This window comes from Zonotrichia albicollis, chromosome 2 (assembly GCF_047830755.1).
Source record: "Zonotrichia albicollis isolate bZonAlb1 chromosome 2, bZonAlb1.hap1, whole genome shotgun sequence".
NCBI lineage: Eukaryota > Metazoa > Chordata > Aves > Passeriformes > Passerellidae > Zonotrichia > Zonotrichia albicollis.
The window spans coordinates 53,174,358-53,188,829 of record NC_133820.1 but is presented as its reverse complement, the minus strand read 5'-3'; the positions used below and the strand labels follow the sequence as shown (position 1 = coordinate 53,188,829).

The following is a 14,472-nucleotide window of genomic DNA, read 5'->3' as shown; positions in this document are numbered from 1 at the left end:
GCAAATTATAACTAAAGCTCTGCTTTGGCTCCAGTTATGTGAAGCCTGCTCTCACATTCCAGATTCAGTTACTCATCATTGCCCCCAGCTACAACTCCTTCAGATGTCACAGCACAACTACTCCTGTACTTACTTTGACTTGATCCAGTCAAAAGGATGTGTGGATTAACACAGCCTGCAAGCAGGAGCCTGCTGCTAAACCCACCCCTAGGGCAGGAGTAACACTTGGCAAAACTGCAGCCAAATCACCACACTAATGCACACCAAAATTACAACAAAGAAACTTTGTGGAACAAAGTTTCAGTATGTCAGCTTATGCCTGACTTTTAGAGCTCAGTTTAAAGAACATTTCAGGAGAATAAATTGTATAAATTTCAGCTTCAATACTTCAAGGAAAACATTTTACATCACATGAAACTTTTACAGAGTACACTGAGAAATACAAGGAAAATATTTAACACAAGATGGCAGCAAAGCTGAATTTATCTGAGAGCAAAAATACAACAGTAGCAAAAAAGAAATAAAAAAAAAAAAACAACCCAAAAAAAAAACCCAACCCAAAACCCTGACAAAAATCTGAATTAATTTTAGTTAAAGTACTTCACAGGTATTCTGCCAGTTGTGCATTGCAGAGGATCTGGCCTTGAGGCCTTCCTGGTTAAACACTCTTTGAGAACTCAGAAAAACAGGAATAAAAGAAAAGTATTATGCAAGTCCTAGATTAGCATTTTTAAGGTGTGTGCTGATATGTGACACTGAGGATGGCATTCACTTCAATGTACATGTCACTAGCAGTGGAAAAACAGGAATGCAGAATATGCCCTGTGCCCAATGGGCCTGTGCTGCTAGGGCATCTCCAGAATCACTTCCATTAGAACAGGTACAGCCATAGCATTGTATGGAAGAGATTTAAAAGCCAAGGTCTTTTGCTCTAGGCTCATACTCATAGCAGAGTTTTCTTTTTGCTGGCATTTGAAGAAGCACTGCTGCTAAAGGCAGGCTCATAACTTTAAAGAAATTAATATTAAATAGAGCAAAAAAATTTTAAAAACAAGAATAGAAATTCAGCCCCCTTTCCTTTCTAAGAAAATTTTCAGAATGTATTTTGAGGTGGTAGTCACACATAAAGAGGCAGTTTATTTCATCAAACATCACAAACAATGTCTGATGCTTTCATATCAATAATTTTTCATTTTAATAAGTGTCTTATCGTTATCTCATTCTGAGTGCCTAATCATTCACATCAGTAAAGCCTGAGGTCTGAACTCCATAACACAAAGCTACTCTTCACACCAGAGCCACGAGGATTTCAACAGAGAACCTGAAACAAAATCCAGCTACTTTTTGAGACTCTATTTATTTTTATGTAGAGCTGCTGACCTCAAGCCTGCCTGGTCGTTTCATTCTCACAGGAAGAAGATTGTACTTAGGTTTCAGATAGGGGAGGAATTTAACCTTTGGCCTGCAGCACATCAGCCAGAAGTCCCTGTCTCCCTGGTTTCATTTTATTTATAAGAAGATAGCGCTTATTCTTCAGATTAAAGTGAACATAGTTAATAACGCAGAAAATGCAAGAAAGGGAAATTAAATTTAATGTCCACTGTGAAGTCTCATAGAAATGCATGCAATTACAAGCAGTGGTTTTCAGTTGGCTGTTCGGTTTTTTTTCTCTTTAAATAAACATTTAACTGACCGCCCCTCACATTTCAGATAGTTTACTGCTTATGAACTTTGTGCCCTGATTTCCACAGGACAAGGAACTCCTGGCATCACCAAAGGACAAAGCAGAACTTTAGGAAGGTGTTTGAATTGTTTTACAAGCAAAATATCCTCAGAAAGCACTGTTGGCTCGGACTAGCTTCCAAGGGATCATAAGAGAAAAGCTAGCAAGACAGATTATTGTCACTTAATTTGCTTTATTGTTTATCCAGCTGTAAATATGAACACTAATTTGTCCTTCAGAAAAAAGTTCAAATTCATTATCTGTATGAAAACCTGAGGGTTTTTTTCTTGGAAAAATCTAGATTTAGGAGGATTGCAAATAGGAATATGCCAGTTACTCACTCTAGTACACATAAGCAACCACTTTGATCAAGATGCAGAGAACAAAGAGAAACCCAGGGCCTGAGAAGCAGCTGCAAAAATCTACTCTAAATATTATAATCTTCTACTCACTGTATGAGTCAGTAGCATCTGTACCTTAAAATCTCCTGAGTCTCCTCCAGGAGAGAACACACTCCACTTTACTGACTCTCAGAGTCCTAGGTGTAACCCACCTGGCAATTTTTGCTAGGTTACTTCTCCCACTCTGGTTTTCAGACTGTCTTTATCCTTTGGCATGGAAAAACTAAAGGTCTTGAAAGGATGTTCAACAGATCATTTGATTTTCAAGTTCTACTCCCACATCCCAAACTTATTCTTCTTTTGCATGGGCATCACAATTTCCTCCTTCATTGCACTAACAGATTTATTTTGTTAAACTTTCCTTCAGCGAGTCTGTTAGCAGGATGTCAGACTGAGAATTATTCACAGACGTGACACTGTGCTGATAACTCAGAGGCACAGGCAGCATGTACATGAGAATGTCTCACGACCATCAGAGCTCCAGAGGAGGAATGTCCATATGGACACACCACCAGGCATCACCTGCCATATGCACATTCATAGAGCACACAGAGAAAATTAATAATATGACAATTCTTTTGATACCTGATTTTAAAGTGTTAGGCTTTCTCCTTATCTAGACCTTTCATCTAGGAACACATACTCATATTTCCAACATCTCTTACATAAGCATGAATTTTAGAAAGCCTATATTTAAGTCTTTGGGTGTTTTTGATTTGTTTAGCTGGTTTTTTTTTAATTTCATGGTATTGCTGACTTGTATTTTAATTTACTTTTTCACATAAGGCACGTCTTAAGGGTTTTAGCAAATGTTCTTAATTCAGCACGTTGTATGCAATAGACTACAAACAAGAATTCAGTTTTGAAGATTCAAAATTTTATAACTAATGTTATAATGTAAGCTCCACCTATATCCAGATTGACTATAAATAAATTCACACACGAAGTCAGAAGACATTACCTGAAAGGCCTATCATTTCCCAGTTACCAGAGTATTTCCTGTACCCTGTACCTTCCCCTGGACAATCAAGTATGCCATACTGGCTGGAATGCCTACTGATCTGAGACAGTATGGAAACAGATACACTTAAAAGTAAATTTTACCTATTTTAACTATTGTGCCGTTGCACAATATTTTCCAATGTACAAGGTCTTTTCAATACAGAAAGTTCCTATTACATTAAAGGAGCATAAAGTCTTCTACACTAGGGTCAGAGCTAGGTCAAGATTGCTAGATTTTTCCAGGATGTGAGAGTTTTGCAGAAGGAGACAGAGACACACACTCTGGATTAATCTGTGACAGGTAGAAAAATGTTCTTATTTAGGAGTCCGAGGAAAGTTTTAGCCTCTAAGATTTGGCAGCTGTATGCCATAAAGATAGGATTTCTGAAAGTACTGCTTGCTGAATCCAGGTTCATTAGTTTGCATCAATGTCAAACATTCAGTATACAATACACTCTCATCTCATGGAAAGAGGGCATCTGAGAAGCTCTCCTTGGTGACACAGGCTGTTAGAGATGTAATTCAACCCATTTCACAGTGAAGAGGGCTGCTTCAGTAGTTACAAGGAAGGTGGGAGATGGTGTGGAGACAAAGTTACACTTGTTAGGTTCCTCTCTGACAACCAGGACTCTGCTGTGCTCAGTGTGCTTAATGGGAAGGGACACATGGCACTGCAAGTTCTCTGTCAGGGGCTGGAGGTACAAACTACATCAGGCAACTGGCAGGCCTGTCTGCATGACATGAACAGTAGTAACACTGCTACCAGGCCACAGAAATATGCTAGCGTGTCATGAAGCTGCTTTTGGAACTGACTGACACAATAGAGAGTTAGGAGTGGGGGATGGAAACACAGTCCAGAAGGAAATCCCACACCTAGATATGGACACTGAGACACAACTTTATCTTACTTTTTAATGGCACATCAACATAAGCATTCCTTTATGGGCAAAGTAAACTAAAGGCAAATGACTCCACCAACAAAAAGATAAACTTACCTATGCCACCAAAAAATTGATTTTTCACTTTACTTCATGTGTAACTCAGAACCATGTCGGTGTATACTGCCTACCCAGAATATTTAAATTAAAAACTGGCTCAAAATTTAAGCCATTAAATCATGGTATTAGGAAACATCGATTATGTGTTGCACAGACACAACATTACATGATGTCCCATTAAAATGTTACACACACTTCAAGTCATCAGACATTTCACTTCACAGTAGATACTAAACTCTTACATAATCCTTCAATAAACATGGAAAGTGCCCAAGCCAAGATCTTAATGTCCGTCTATATACAAAGAACCTGCATTCAAAACTTGAAAAGGGAGCAAAACAATCGGTATTTTAAATTCAATTTTCAGCTTTATATGCATGCATTCTAAAAAAAATAAAACATAAAACTTACAGGTTCTACAAATTCAAATTTCTTTTTCTCTTGTACTTCTTGGATTTTAAAAACATATTCTAATGATGCTTCATAAAAGTTCTGATGTTCTCTGTCAATCTGTGTATCTGCCTAAAAGACAAAATTCAATACGGACAACATTAGTTTAGTCTTGTTATTGCTTTAAAAACAGGTTATGTCATTAACAAACAGATCTTCCATAGGATTATTTTAAAAGTTTCATAGAGTTCAGTTTTCTGTCTGGAAATTAGAATACCTACTTAAAAAAGCTAAACGCAAGTTTAAGAAGATAACATTACACATTTCAGCCTATGCCTTTTACTCCTCTTTTTTGGCTTCTTCTTTCTTTTTGCTCTTTAATATTCTAGTTTTTAAGAGAGCCTGGAGGGAAAGAAAGGTGGCAGCAGGTACTTGGAATATGCAAATTTAGAAAAGGAAATAGAAAGGAGCACCGTAGAAATCAAGGACAGACAAAAAGACAATTATTTCCATTGAAATATTTAGGTATCATATGCACTGAAACTGTATCTACTTCTCAAGTTCAAATACCTTCACAAAAACATATTTTCTTTCTTAAATAGGCTGTCTTTAACAATGACATTTTGCAACTTATTATTTTATAGTATGAGTCATACGTTCTTGGAATGTAAACATATTTAAATCCCTAACCTCATAAATCAAATATATTTCAAGTTTTAATTTTCAAGTGACAGAACTACAAGGCAATACTTGTCAGAAATGCCTCACTAATACCACCCAACATGGAGATCCAGTATCAGAACAGTGTCTTCTGCCTAAACAGCTAAAGAATTAACTCTTATCAGCTGATAAAGAGTAATAGGCTTTTATCCGCAATTTAAACAAGCCACAGGAGGGAGAACTAACAGACAAGCAGTGTAGCACACAGATAATGTTTAAAAAAGACATGCAGATTCCATTTTAATTCATTCTTCCTCATTACAAATCATTTTCTCATGCAAATCCCTTTTGGGCTGTAGTAGTTAGACTTAGCTCTTTGGTCAAAATACTACAGCAGATTAACAACATGAATAAGATCACCTATTTTTGATGCACAGAAGGATACTTCTGCATGTTCTTTAGTTTAATTCTGGCATTAAAATTAATAAATGCAGGGAAAGTGGGAAAGCATGATGTTGTCTTCCCTTGACAACAAACTATAAACCAGCAAACACATCATAAAAGAGCTTTAGTACTTTTAACAGTAAAAAAGCAAAAAGTCAGTGCTTTCCTTCAGGCAGGATTTAGCCATCAATAGCACCATATATAATTAAGATTGCTTCTCTACTCAAGGACAAGCTACTATTGTGATTTGGCTGCACAGGCTTTTAACAATATTGATTCACCTTCCTAGCCCAGTGTTCTAACTCTACTTCAACACATGGGCCTCAAGGATATGGTTCAAATCATTCAGTACCAGCATCTCCTTCCTATGTCTATTAAAAAAAAATCAGTAAACTAATAATATGAAGCTGAAATCAAGCACTCAAAATTCCAATAATGAACTGCTCTACCTTAAAATTAACTCTGCCATTTGCCATTCATATAGTGTGTTTGGCTAGTGTTTTCCCTGGTAGTCTGTAAATAGCTTTATTTCACAATAATTATCACAAAGACAGTGCTACATAACAGAAGCAGTTGCCATCACTTTGGGATGAGATCCAGCAACGCCTTGCTCACACAAATGCCATCAAGAAGCACTTGAAACAGATCTCAGCTCTCTCATTTAATTGTACATAAATAATGAAACATAGTTTTAGAAATTGTTTCTTTTAGGCTTTGCCTCAGAAAAAGTATTTAAACACCTAATTAAATCCATCCCTATTCTGAACAGCATTTAAGCAGGTTGCAGTTGTAATGATACAACCAAGTGCCATCTCAAATATGGTTTAGGGCCATTATCACCACCAGGGAAAGGGACTAAATCAGATTTCCCCAAACATACATTCTGTAGAAGCTTATGAAAGAATTTGTGTTAACACCAAAGGATTCAGATTTGTAAGAATTGCTTTGAAAGTGATCTTAAAGTTTCAAAACCTGAAAGTTTAATGTATTTCTGTGAGTTTAAACTGCATGTAAAAAATAAAAAGAACTGATGGATATGATTTTGAGTCTCTACTAGTATGATGTATAGTTATAGTGAGTAATATTTTCATTGATGTAGGCTATCACCTCAATATATACACCAGAACTTCACACAAGCTTGGAGACTGATTCTGGAACAGATTTCAGAGAAATAAAATCAGAAGTTCATTAGATTTCTCACATCACTCAATTCTGCCCATTTTCTCCTCCATTGTAGGCTTCTGTAGGCAGTGAAAAGATGCTACTTTGAAGTTGCTTTTTGATGCTAAAGGAAAAAAGCCAGTCACCTGTGTAAACTGCATCAGCAGTCTTGCAGGCTTTTAAAATATCCAACATATTTCAGGTAGGTGAATATATGCAAACTACTCTCTACAGAATATTTTTCAACCATCAAACTTCAGGTACTGAATTAAGTGATCTCAACTGGACTCAAGTGAGATATGTAAAAGAACCCAACAGAGTACAAGATCTTTGCTCACCCCAGTACTCTTTAACCCACATAATGTGATGAGGTATCAAGAAATCTCATCAATTCAAGGAGACAGTACTTTTCCCATGTAGCAGTCCAAAAATGGTATTTCCACCTCCCTGAATACATGATGTTGGCTTGAGGCATGGACTTCCCATCTCCTGCCCTGGGCACAAAAGCCCCAGCTGCCAGCACTGCTTGGTTCTTTGCTCGTGCCCTGCTCTGCTGTGGACTGCTCCAACAGACTCCATCCTGGACATCCGGGCTATAAATGGGGCTCACCCAAACCACTCGGGATGCAAATCAACAGCTGTCTTCAATTTCAGGTCAGGAATGGGGCTTGGCCTCCTTTTACTTCCAATAAGACAGAGGCCAAAAGCCCCCAGGTTGACAATTTTGGTAGTGATTTGCTATTGTACCTTCTCTTACGGAGGGTCTATGCTGCTGATTCAGCACATCCACAGCGGTAAAAAACGGCTGAAGACAGAAATGCCAAGTTATGCTCTTTATCCTTTACAAGGGAGGCATCTAGAAATCAGAAACCTCAGCCTCAGCTACAAGATTTAAAAGCCAGATATGCCACTTAAGGACACACTGGAAAAAATTATTCTGGTTTTCCATTAGTTTATACTTGTGAGCCAAATCCACTGTTATTGTACCATAGTTTACTAGATTCACAGTTGTTACTTCGCACTTCAGTTGCTGCTTTTAGACTGTAATTATTCTCATGTCTCAAGAGTAAAATATTTTATTTATTTTATTTAGCTTCTATTCTAGAGCAAATTAGTGTTTAAGCTCACTTTTCCCCAATTTGGTAAGAATTTCTCTTTTTTTAAGCTGGGGCTTAGCCTCTAACAGAATTGCTTCTTCATCAACACATAAGATATTTGGGAAAAGTGAAAGCCGTGACATACAAGTGGAACAATAAACCAGTCCTACATAACTATCTTCTTATATAGACTGGCTATTATATAGACAGCAACAGAAATTCAGCCATATAGACTGAATTATTAGAAATCATTAATTTCTAAGCCTTATTTTATTTGAATTATAATATTATTGGTAAACATGAAAAAAAATTTCTACAACATATGATTGAGTGATGGTCACACCTTTGGTGAAAATTCCATCTGCAAACTAACCCCCATGATTTAAGATTCACCATGACAACAGTAATCTCATCAAAGTGATTTTTAACTACTTTTGGCACAATTCCCAAAGTGTCATTGATATAATATTGCTGGGTTTATTGTAATTTGCTTCAGAGACAAGTTATATTAATTTTTCAGCATACTAAAAATCCCTGGAATCTTTCTGTTAAACCAGAAGTCTTCTTGTGTTTTTGTTTGTTTGTTTGTTTGTTTTTGTTTTTTTAAACAGAAAAGAATCAGCCATACAGACTCTTCAAAACTGAAGTTATATATACAATTTCAGGGAAATTTCAGGAGCCTCAATTTCAGAATAAGATGAAAAGTAAGAAAAAATGAAGCAGAAAAGAGCATTATTAAAGTGATCTCAGTTCAGTCTTCTGGATTAGAATTTATGTGAAATAGAAGTGCAGTTTCATCAGTTAATAGATTAACTCGCAAACCCACAAGAAATTAATTAATTGGCTTTCCAGTATTCCACATATAGCTTATAAAATTCACACTTTTATTGCACTAATATAATTCCATTGTTGCAACCAATAAACATTAGCTGTACTTGAAATACATGAAGTGGCAAACATAGAATATTGTTTTGTTCAAATATTTAACTCCTATTTGGGTCGTTTTCATCCCAGTCAAGAATTTATAGTCACAAGAAGTGTGACCAGAAACCATCACAATTTCACATTAAATAAAGTACAGCATGTCTTGAAGAGAACCAGTTTGTTATCATGATTTCTATGCAAATGTGAAATTAGGTAAGAGTGCATTCAGTCCTTACATCTTGTAAATGAGATTCTTTCTTCTTGGCTGACAAATTTAAGTGCTTCTCTAAGATGGAATAATATTTCTCACTTTCCTTGTCAAACTTCTTCTTCCCATCCTGAAAAACAAAGTATTCCCAAGTGAAATATTTGACTAAATATCACAGCTAACTTAAATTAAAAGAAATAACAGGTGCCAAGATATGCCAAACTATTAAACCACTTTTGTTGGTTCCAGTATTTTTAGGGTTGAATTCTTAAGTGGAACTAAAGTAGGAGAACTGCTTCAATTATTAAAAGCAATAGTAAGCAGGATTTTTCCCATAAATAACAAATCTATACAACAGACTTGCATGGTTTCCCATAGCAGAGGTACATGAGATTTTATGTAAGTAGTATATTTTTAAGTAGACACTTATTACAAAATAATCTTCCCCAAGTTTTTTAAGTCTCCCTAACTGCCACACTGTTTTAAAAAACAAGCAAACAAACAAAAAACCTCAACCAAAATCACAAAAAACCCCAAACAAACAAAAAACTCCAAACACCTCACCCACAACCAACAAGCAAAAACCCTAAAAAAACCCCTTACTGTGGAGGACACAGACGAGTATAAAATATGTGATGAAGACATAGCCCTATTCTTTGCATTTAAGACCAATACGCTTATTTTCCACCCACTCTCCTAAAATACGATGATGATGGAAAAGCATATGTGTGGTTGCAAAATGAAATTGGTCCAAAAGTCTGTTTCCAATAATATTTTGATGTGTCTGAATGTTTAAGCTTGTCTCATTTAAAAGTTATCCTGCCTTATTCTTTTCCCACTCCTCTTTGTTTTACCCATCATGTGCAGTCAATCCTCACATTTCTACCGTAAAACTATTTTGATACATAATACAAAAGAGCTACTACTTGGAGTAAATTAAGAAACATCTTACTTTCTGCAAACAAATTCAGAATTCATACTTCAAATCTTTTAAAATCTGCTGTTCTGAAATTTAAATCTGAAATTTAAGAAAAAGACAGGTCTCTCAAAAGCTTTTCCGTTCTTCAAGGAGTGTCAAATGTCAAGAAATACGAGAACTGATTGAAGTTGATATCCCATCAGTGTATTATCAATGATAAATCTATAACTTTTTATTACAGAATTATTTATTCCCTAAAAAAAGCAACTTCCTGCCAGTGATTTTTATAATCTTAGTTAAGTCCTAATGATTAATAATTTGAACATTTTGAGAAAACAAAAAAAGCTTCAAGACAAGCAGTCCTACTTGCCCATGTGCAAAAGCTATTAATGATAGAAAAACTAATTACTGGACATCATGCAGTAATATCAGGTCATTTTAGGAACCATAGTGGTTCTCTCCCTGACCTCTTTCTCTCTAGAAATTTTTTTATACAAAAAAAAAATAACTGGCTCGCATTGAAGCACCACCCTGTTTTCCTTAGTCATATTATGGGAAAGTCAGGTCAGTCAGAGAAATAAGAAATAGGAGGAAGATTTTAACAACATGAATTAAAGCTTATCAACCAGTTGCAACAGCAAACCACTTAATGATTGGCTCCAGTGACTAAAGTTTACAACAGTAATTATAGTAGACTGCTAAACACATGTACTTTCTATCCTGCAAAAAGTTCAAATATAGTTAGTATGAAAAATACGCACAATTTAATATTCACACTATTTCACAACAGAGATATCTTTAAAAGACACCAGAAGGAAAAGAAGGGACTTGACCCAATAAAAGATTAAATAACAATACAGAATAACTACTAATGCCTTTTATATTTAATTACAGATAAGCAGATACCAGGACAAAAAGGCAAAAAAGGAAAAAATAAAAGTTTGCATTTTGTTTAGCAAGTGAAAAAAACCTATAAGAATTATCTTCCAGAATCTTTCCCAAACACATTCTAAAAAGATAGAAGGAAGAAGGCCAGAGTTGTGGCAAATAACTTGCAACTAAAGAAATCAACTTCTGTGGGGCTGAAATCATAGGTCAGTTCCACAGCCACATAGGTCAGCCACAGTTTTAGTGTGGAATACTCAAGTGCCAGGTCTTCATGATGAAGCAAGAGCAACTTGTGTATGTCAACAGCATGATCAAAGGTGCGGTGTATCTCAACAGCATCTTTGGTCACAAACAGAAATTCAGTTCAGTTGATCACTGAATGAAAGGTGCAGTTAGTTACATACTGTCTTATCTTCTGAGATAATGATATGTGCTGGACTAGTAATATGAATCAGATTATTTTAAAATCCAAGTGACAAAGCTGTCAAAGTCATCAACTTCAGGAAATACTCAAGTTAAAGGCAAACTTGATGCAATGAAAAATGTCAAGAGAATTTTAGGTGTTTTTTTCCCCATGCAATTGTAAGGTGGAAAAGGAGTCTGCCTGATTGCAGTATTCAAGCCTTTGGTCACAAGCTACTGGAGCTCCGTGGTGGATAGCCTGTCCACTAGACCACCTACCTCAGAAGGTAACGACACAGCCTTTGACAATGACGTCTGGGTGCTGAGAGTGTACATTTGGACTTGATATTGAGTTTGCTGCTGCTGTCTCAGATGTCAGATCAAAGGAATGAGCCAAGCAGTCATGGGCAAAGCTCCTACAGGATTACTTAGTTCACAAGGCAAGATGAATACCTATGGTTCATACCATAAATCTGTTAGGGGAGGAAGGAAGGATGGAAGAGCTGGCTGGGCTGGGTGATCCCAGTCTGAAATATTTGTCTCAGAATCAAGGTGATCGATAAGTAATGAGTGACCCAAAGTCTGGCCAGCCACTTGAGCTTATAGTGACACTAACATAACTTTTACTACCAAGAGCTGGAAAAGAGTGTGAAGCTGTCCAGTGAGAGTCAAAGAAAAAGGGGTGAGAACGGGACTTTGCCATCTGAAATACAGTGCACCAAATACATCTCAGTGCCTAGAGGGGACTATTGATACACCTAATGTGGCTCCCATTGCTTCTATTTTCTGCTATGATCTATACCAAAACCTGTGAATTATGCATCACATCCTCTCTTTATACGTATAAAAGGAAAACAGAAAATTAAATTATCACATATAAACAGATTAGTCCCCCCTGCCTGCCAAGAACAAGAAAAAAACAAGTTCAAATAAACTAATTGTGATTTTAAGACATATTGTATCTCATGTGAAGCTTCATAAAGATCTCCATGGCACCATCCATAAGGAAACAAGGAATTTGAAGGCTCTCATGGTCTTCTGCCAGCTCTCTCCCAGACTGCACCTCTACACTGCCACAGATCTGCTCAGCCTCCACAGTTTTTTATACCAGTTATGTTAAACAGAAAACTACAAATTGGAGCTTGTCTGTCACCAGGACAACTTCTGGCCCAAGTGCAGTGTTTTCAGACACAACACATCAGATCAACTTCTTCCTCCTTCTTCAGATTTTAACTTAAACAAGACCTTCTTCCTTCAAAGGTAGAAGTTGACAAAGTAAAAAGACTAACAGAAATAAAATGCAAGTAAAGATCTCTTGGCAATTTGGACTGCACTAGCATCTTTACCTGGCGGTACTCCTGGGAATAAGTTTGCAGCAGGATAGTGTTTCTGGCATTGCTGTGATTACTCAGACATGTTTCTGGGAAAAGTATAAAAAATACTGGCCCCAACAGGTGAGTGAGTTTCCTTTGCTTGGAAGGTCCTCCAACGTGCCAGTAAAACCCACATATTTGGATGTACTGAAGCCTCTGAAATCTGTTTACTTAATAAAAATTAGCAAAAAAAAGATACACTCAGAAGCAGGTGATTCATGTTCTGGATGAGAATAAACAGTTTATGCCAAAATAGCTCTTGTCTCACACACTCAGTCAGTGACTCACAGCACACAGGCTCATCCTAAGTGGAGTCACAGACTCAGCTTATTCCTGCTTTAGCCTGTTCTTTTGCAGCCCTCAAAACACTTTACACACAGCCCCTGCCCAAATAAACTATCTGAATCCTGGTCCCAGCAATCTGTGCCCATAAGACTGAGAAATATACTTTTCCACATACTAAGAGGCTTTCAAAGGAAGTTTCCACGCAAAAACATCTCTTCAAAGTTTAGGAGATGTGATTGCTTTTGCCTAGATTCCACATTGGATCAAACCCCAAGGAGAAGAAATGTGGTTGGATAAGAAAGCTTGTGCTGCACTGTTACCAGAACAGACTGTACCAGTCATGACACAAAGCTTAAGGCATGTGGCCATAAGGAAGATGCTAATTCCTGATCTCTGTACTGTCTCTTATTCCCCTCAGACTCCAGCTTTCTTTCACCCTTGCACATCGTTCCTGCAGTAAACTTCATCCTTTCTCTTTGCTCTGGAAAAGTATCAACCTTTTCTTTCAAAGTATCAGATAGAACATATGATAAAAACTCCTAAGTCCATGTGAGATAACTGGGAGGGTGCAATAAAAAAAATCTAAGCACAGAAAAAGAGAAATTACATCATATTAATCCTTGGTGTGATTTACACTGATATAAGTCAGTCATATAAGTCATCAACACCTTTTGTCTAGACTAAGTCCTGCAAATTCTAAACACTGTAAATGTCTTTGTATAGTTGTTTAACCATTCTCAGGTGTGTCAAGCCTTATATCAGTTCAAAAATATTTACAGTTTGGTTCAAATTTCTAGGAAGCCCATTAGGAAAGCCCTTAACCACACACTCGCCTTACAGCATTTAATGGAGCCTTACTAACTGCCAGCACCCTCTTGAGAGACTTAAGTCATGTAATACTGGATCCAGGTTTAATTCCTGGTTTTATTCTCTCTGCTCAGATTTCCTGCATAGTTTTATTTCAAAATTGATTAGAAAACCTCCAAAAAATTATCTTTTCAAGTATAAATTTTGCTTGAGATACTTCTAATTATAGGCCTGCCAGTTAGAAGTTTAAGTCAAAAGGTGTTCTTGTATTCCTCTTATTTTACAAATATTTATGGCTGTGAGAAGTCCAGAGATCAATTGCTGAGAATTATATTAAAAAGTTGACTCAAGTGAGTCAGATAGTTTTTCCCCTGCTCAGAAAGATTTTGACTGCATGCCGTAACTAACCATATACATGCTACAAATCATTGGCATGATTCCTACAAATTTTACCCACTAGCTGTATTTTTAGATATAAAGCATAAATTGTTGTTGTATTTTAAAGCTGACTTTCCTTTTCCACAGGAAATATCAAGAAATCTAGTATTTTTATAATGGTCTACCACTACTTCATGGGCAGTATTTAATGTCAAAACTGTTATATGTATCTTCAGAATAATTACATAAATTATTCCTCTTTATTTTTCCAGAAAAGAGCCTCTGCTGTCCTTCTCATTCTCTTCCCTTTTTTTAGTCCCGTATCTACTAATATAACATTTTGGTGTTATATTTATCTATTAGCTATATCTTGTATCTGTCCATAAGGAAATTTTTTAACTCTTTGTTTGCT

The 14,472-nt window shown here is 36.5% G+C and overlaps 1 protein-coding gene across 1 annotated transcript in view; it reads right to left on the bottom strand.

Annotated features, from left to right (window-relative positions):
• The window catches only part of ARHGAP42 (Rho GTPase activating protein 42), a 139,393-nt gene that overhangs the window by 36,254 nt on the left and 88,667 nt on the right, over positions 1 to 14,472 (bottom strand). Inside the window, exons 5-6 of the mRNA XM_005482595.4 lie at positions 9,037 to 9,138; positions 4,536 to 4,646 (exon numbers count right to left, since the gene is read on the bottom strand). Of these exons, the coding sequence (XP_005482652.2) occupies positions 4,536 to 4,646; positions 9,037 to 9,138 (213 nt within the window). The remainder of the gene's footprint in view (positions 1 to 4,535; positions 4,647 to 9,036; positions 9,139 to 14,472) is intronic.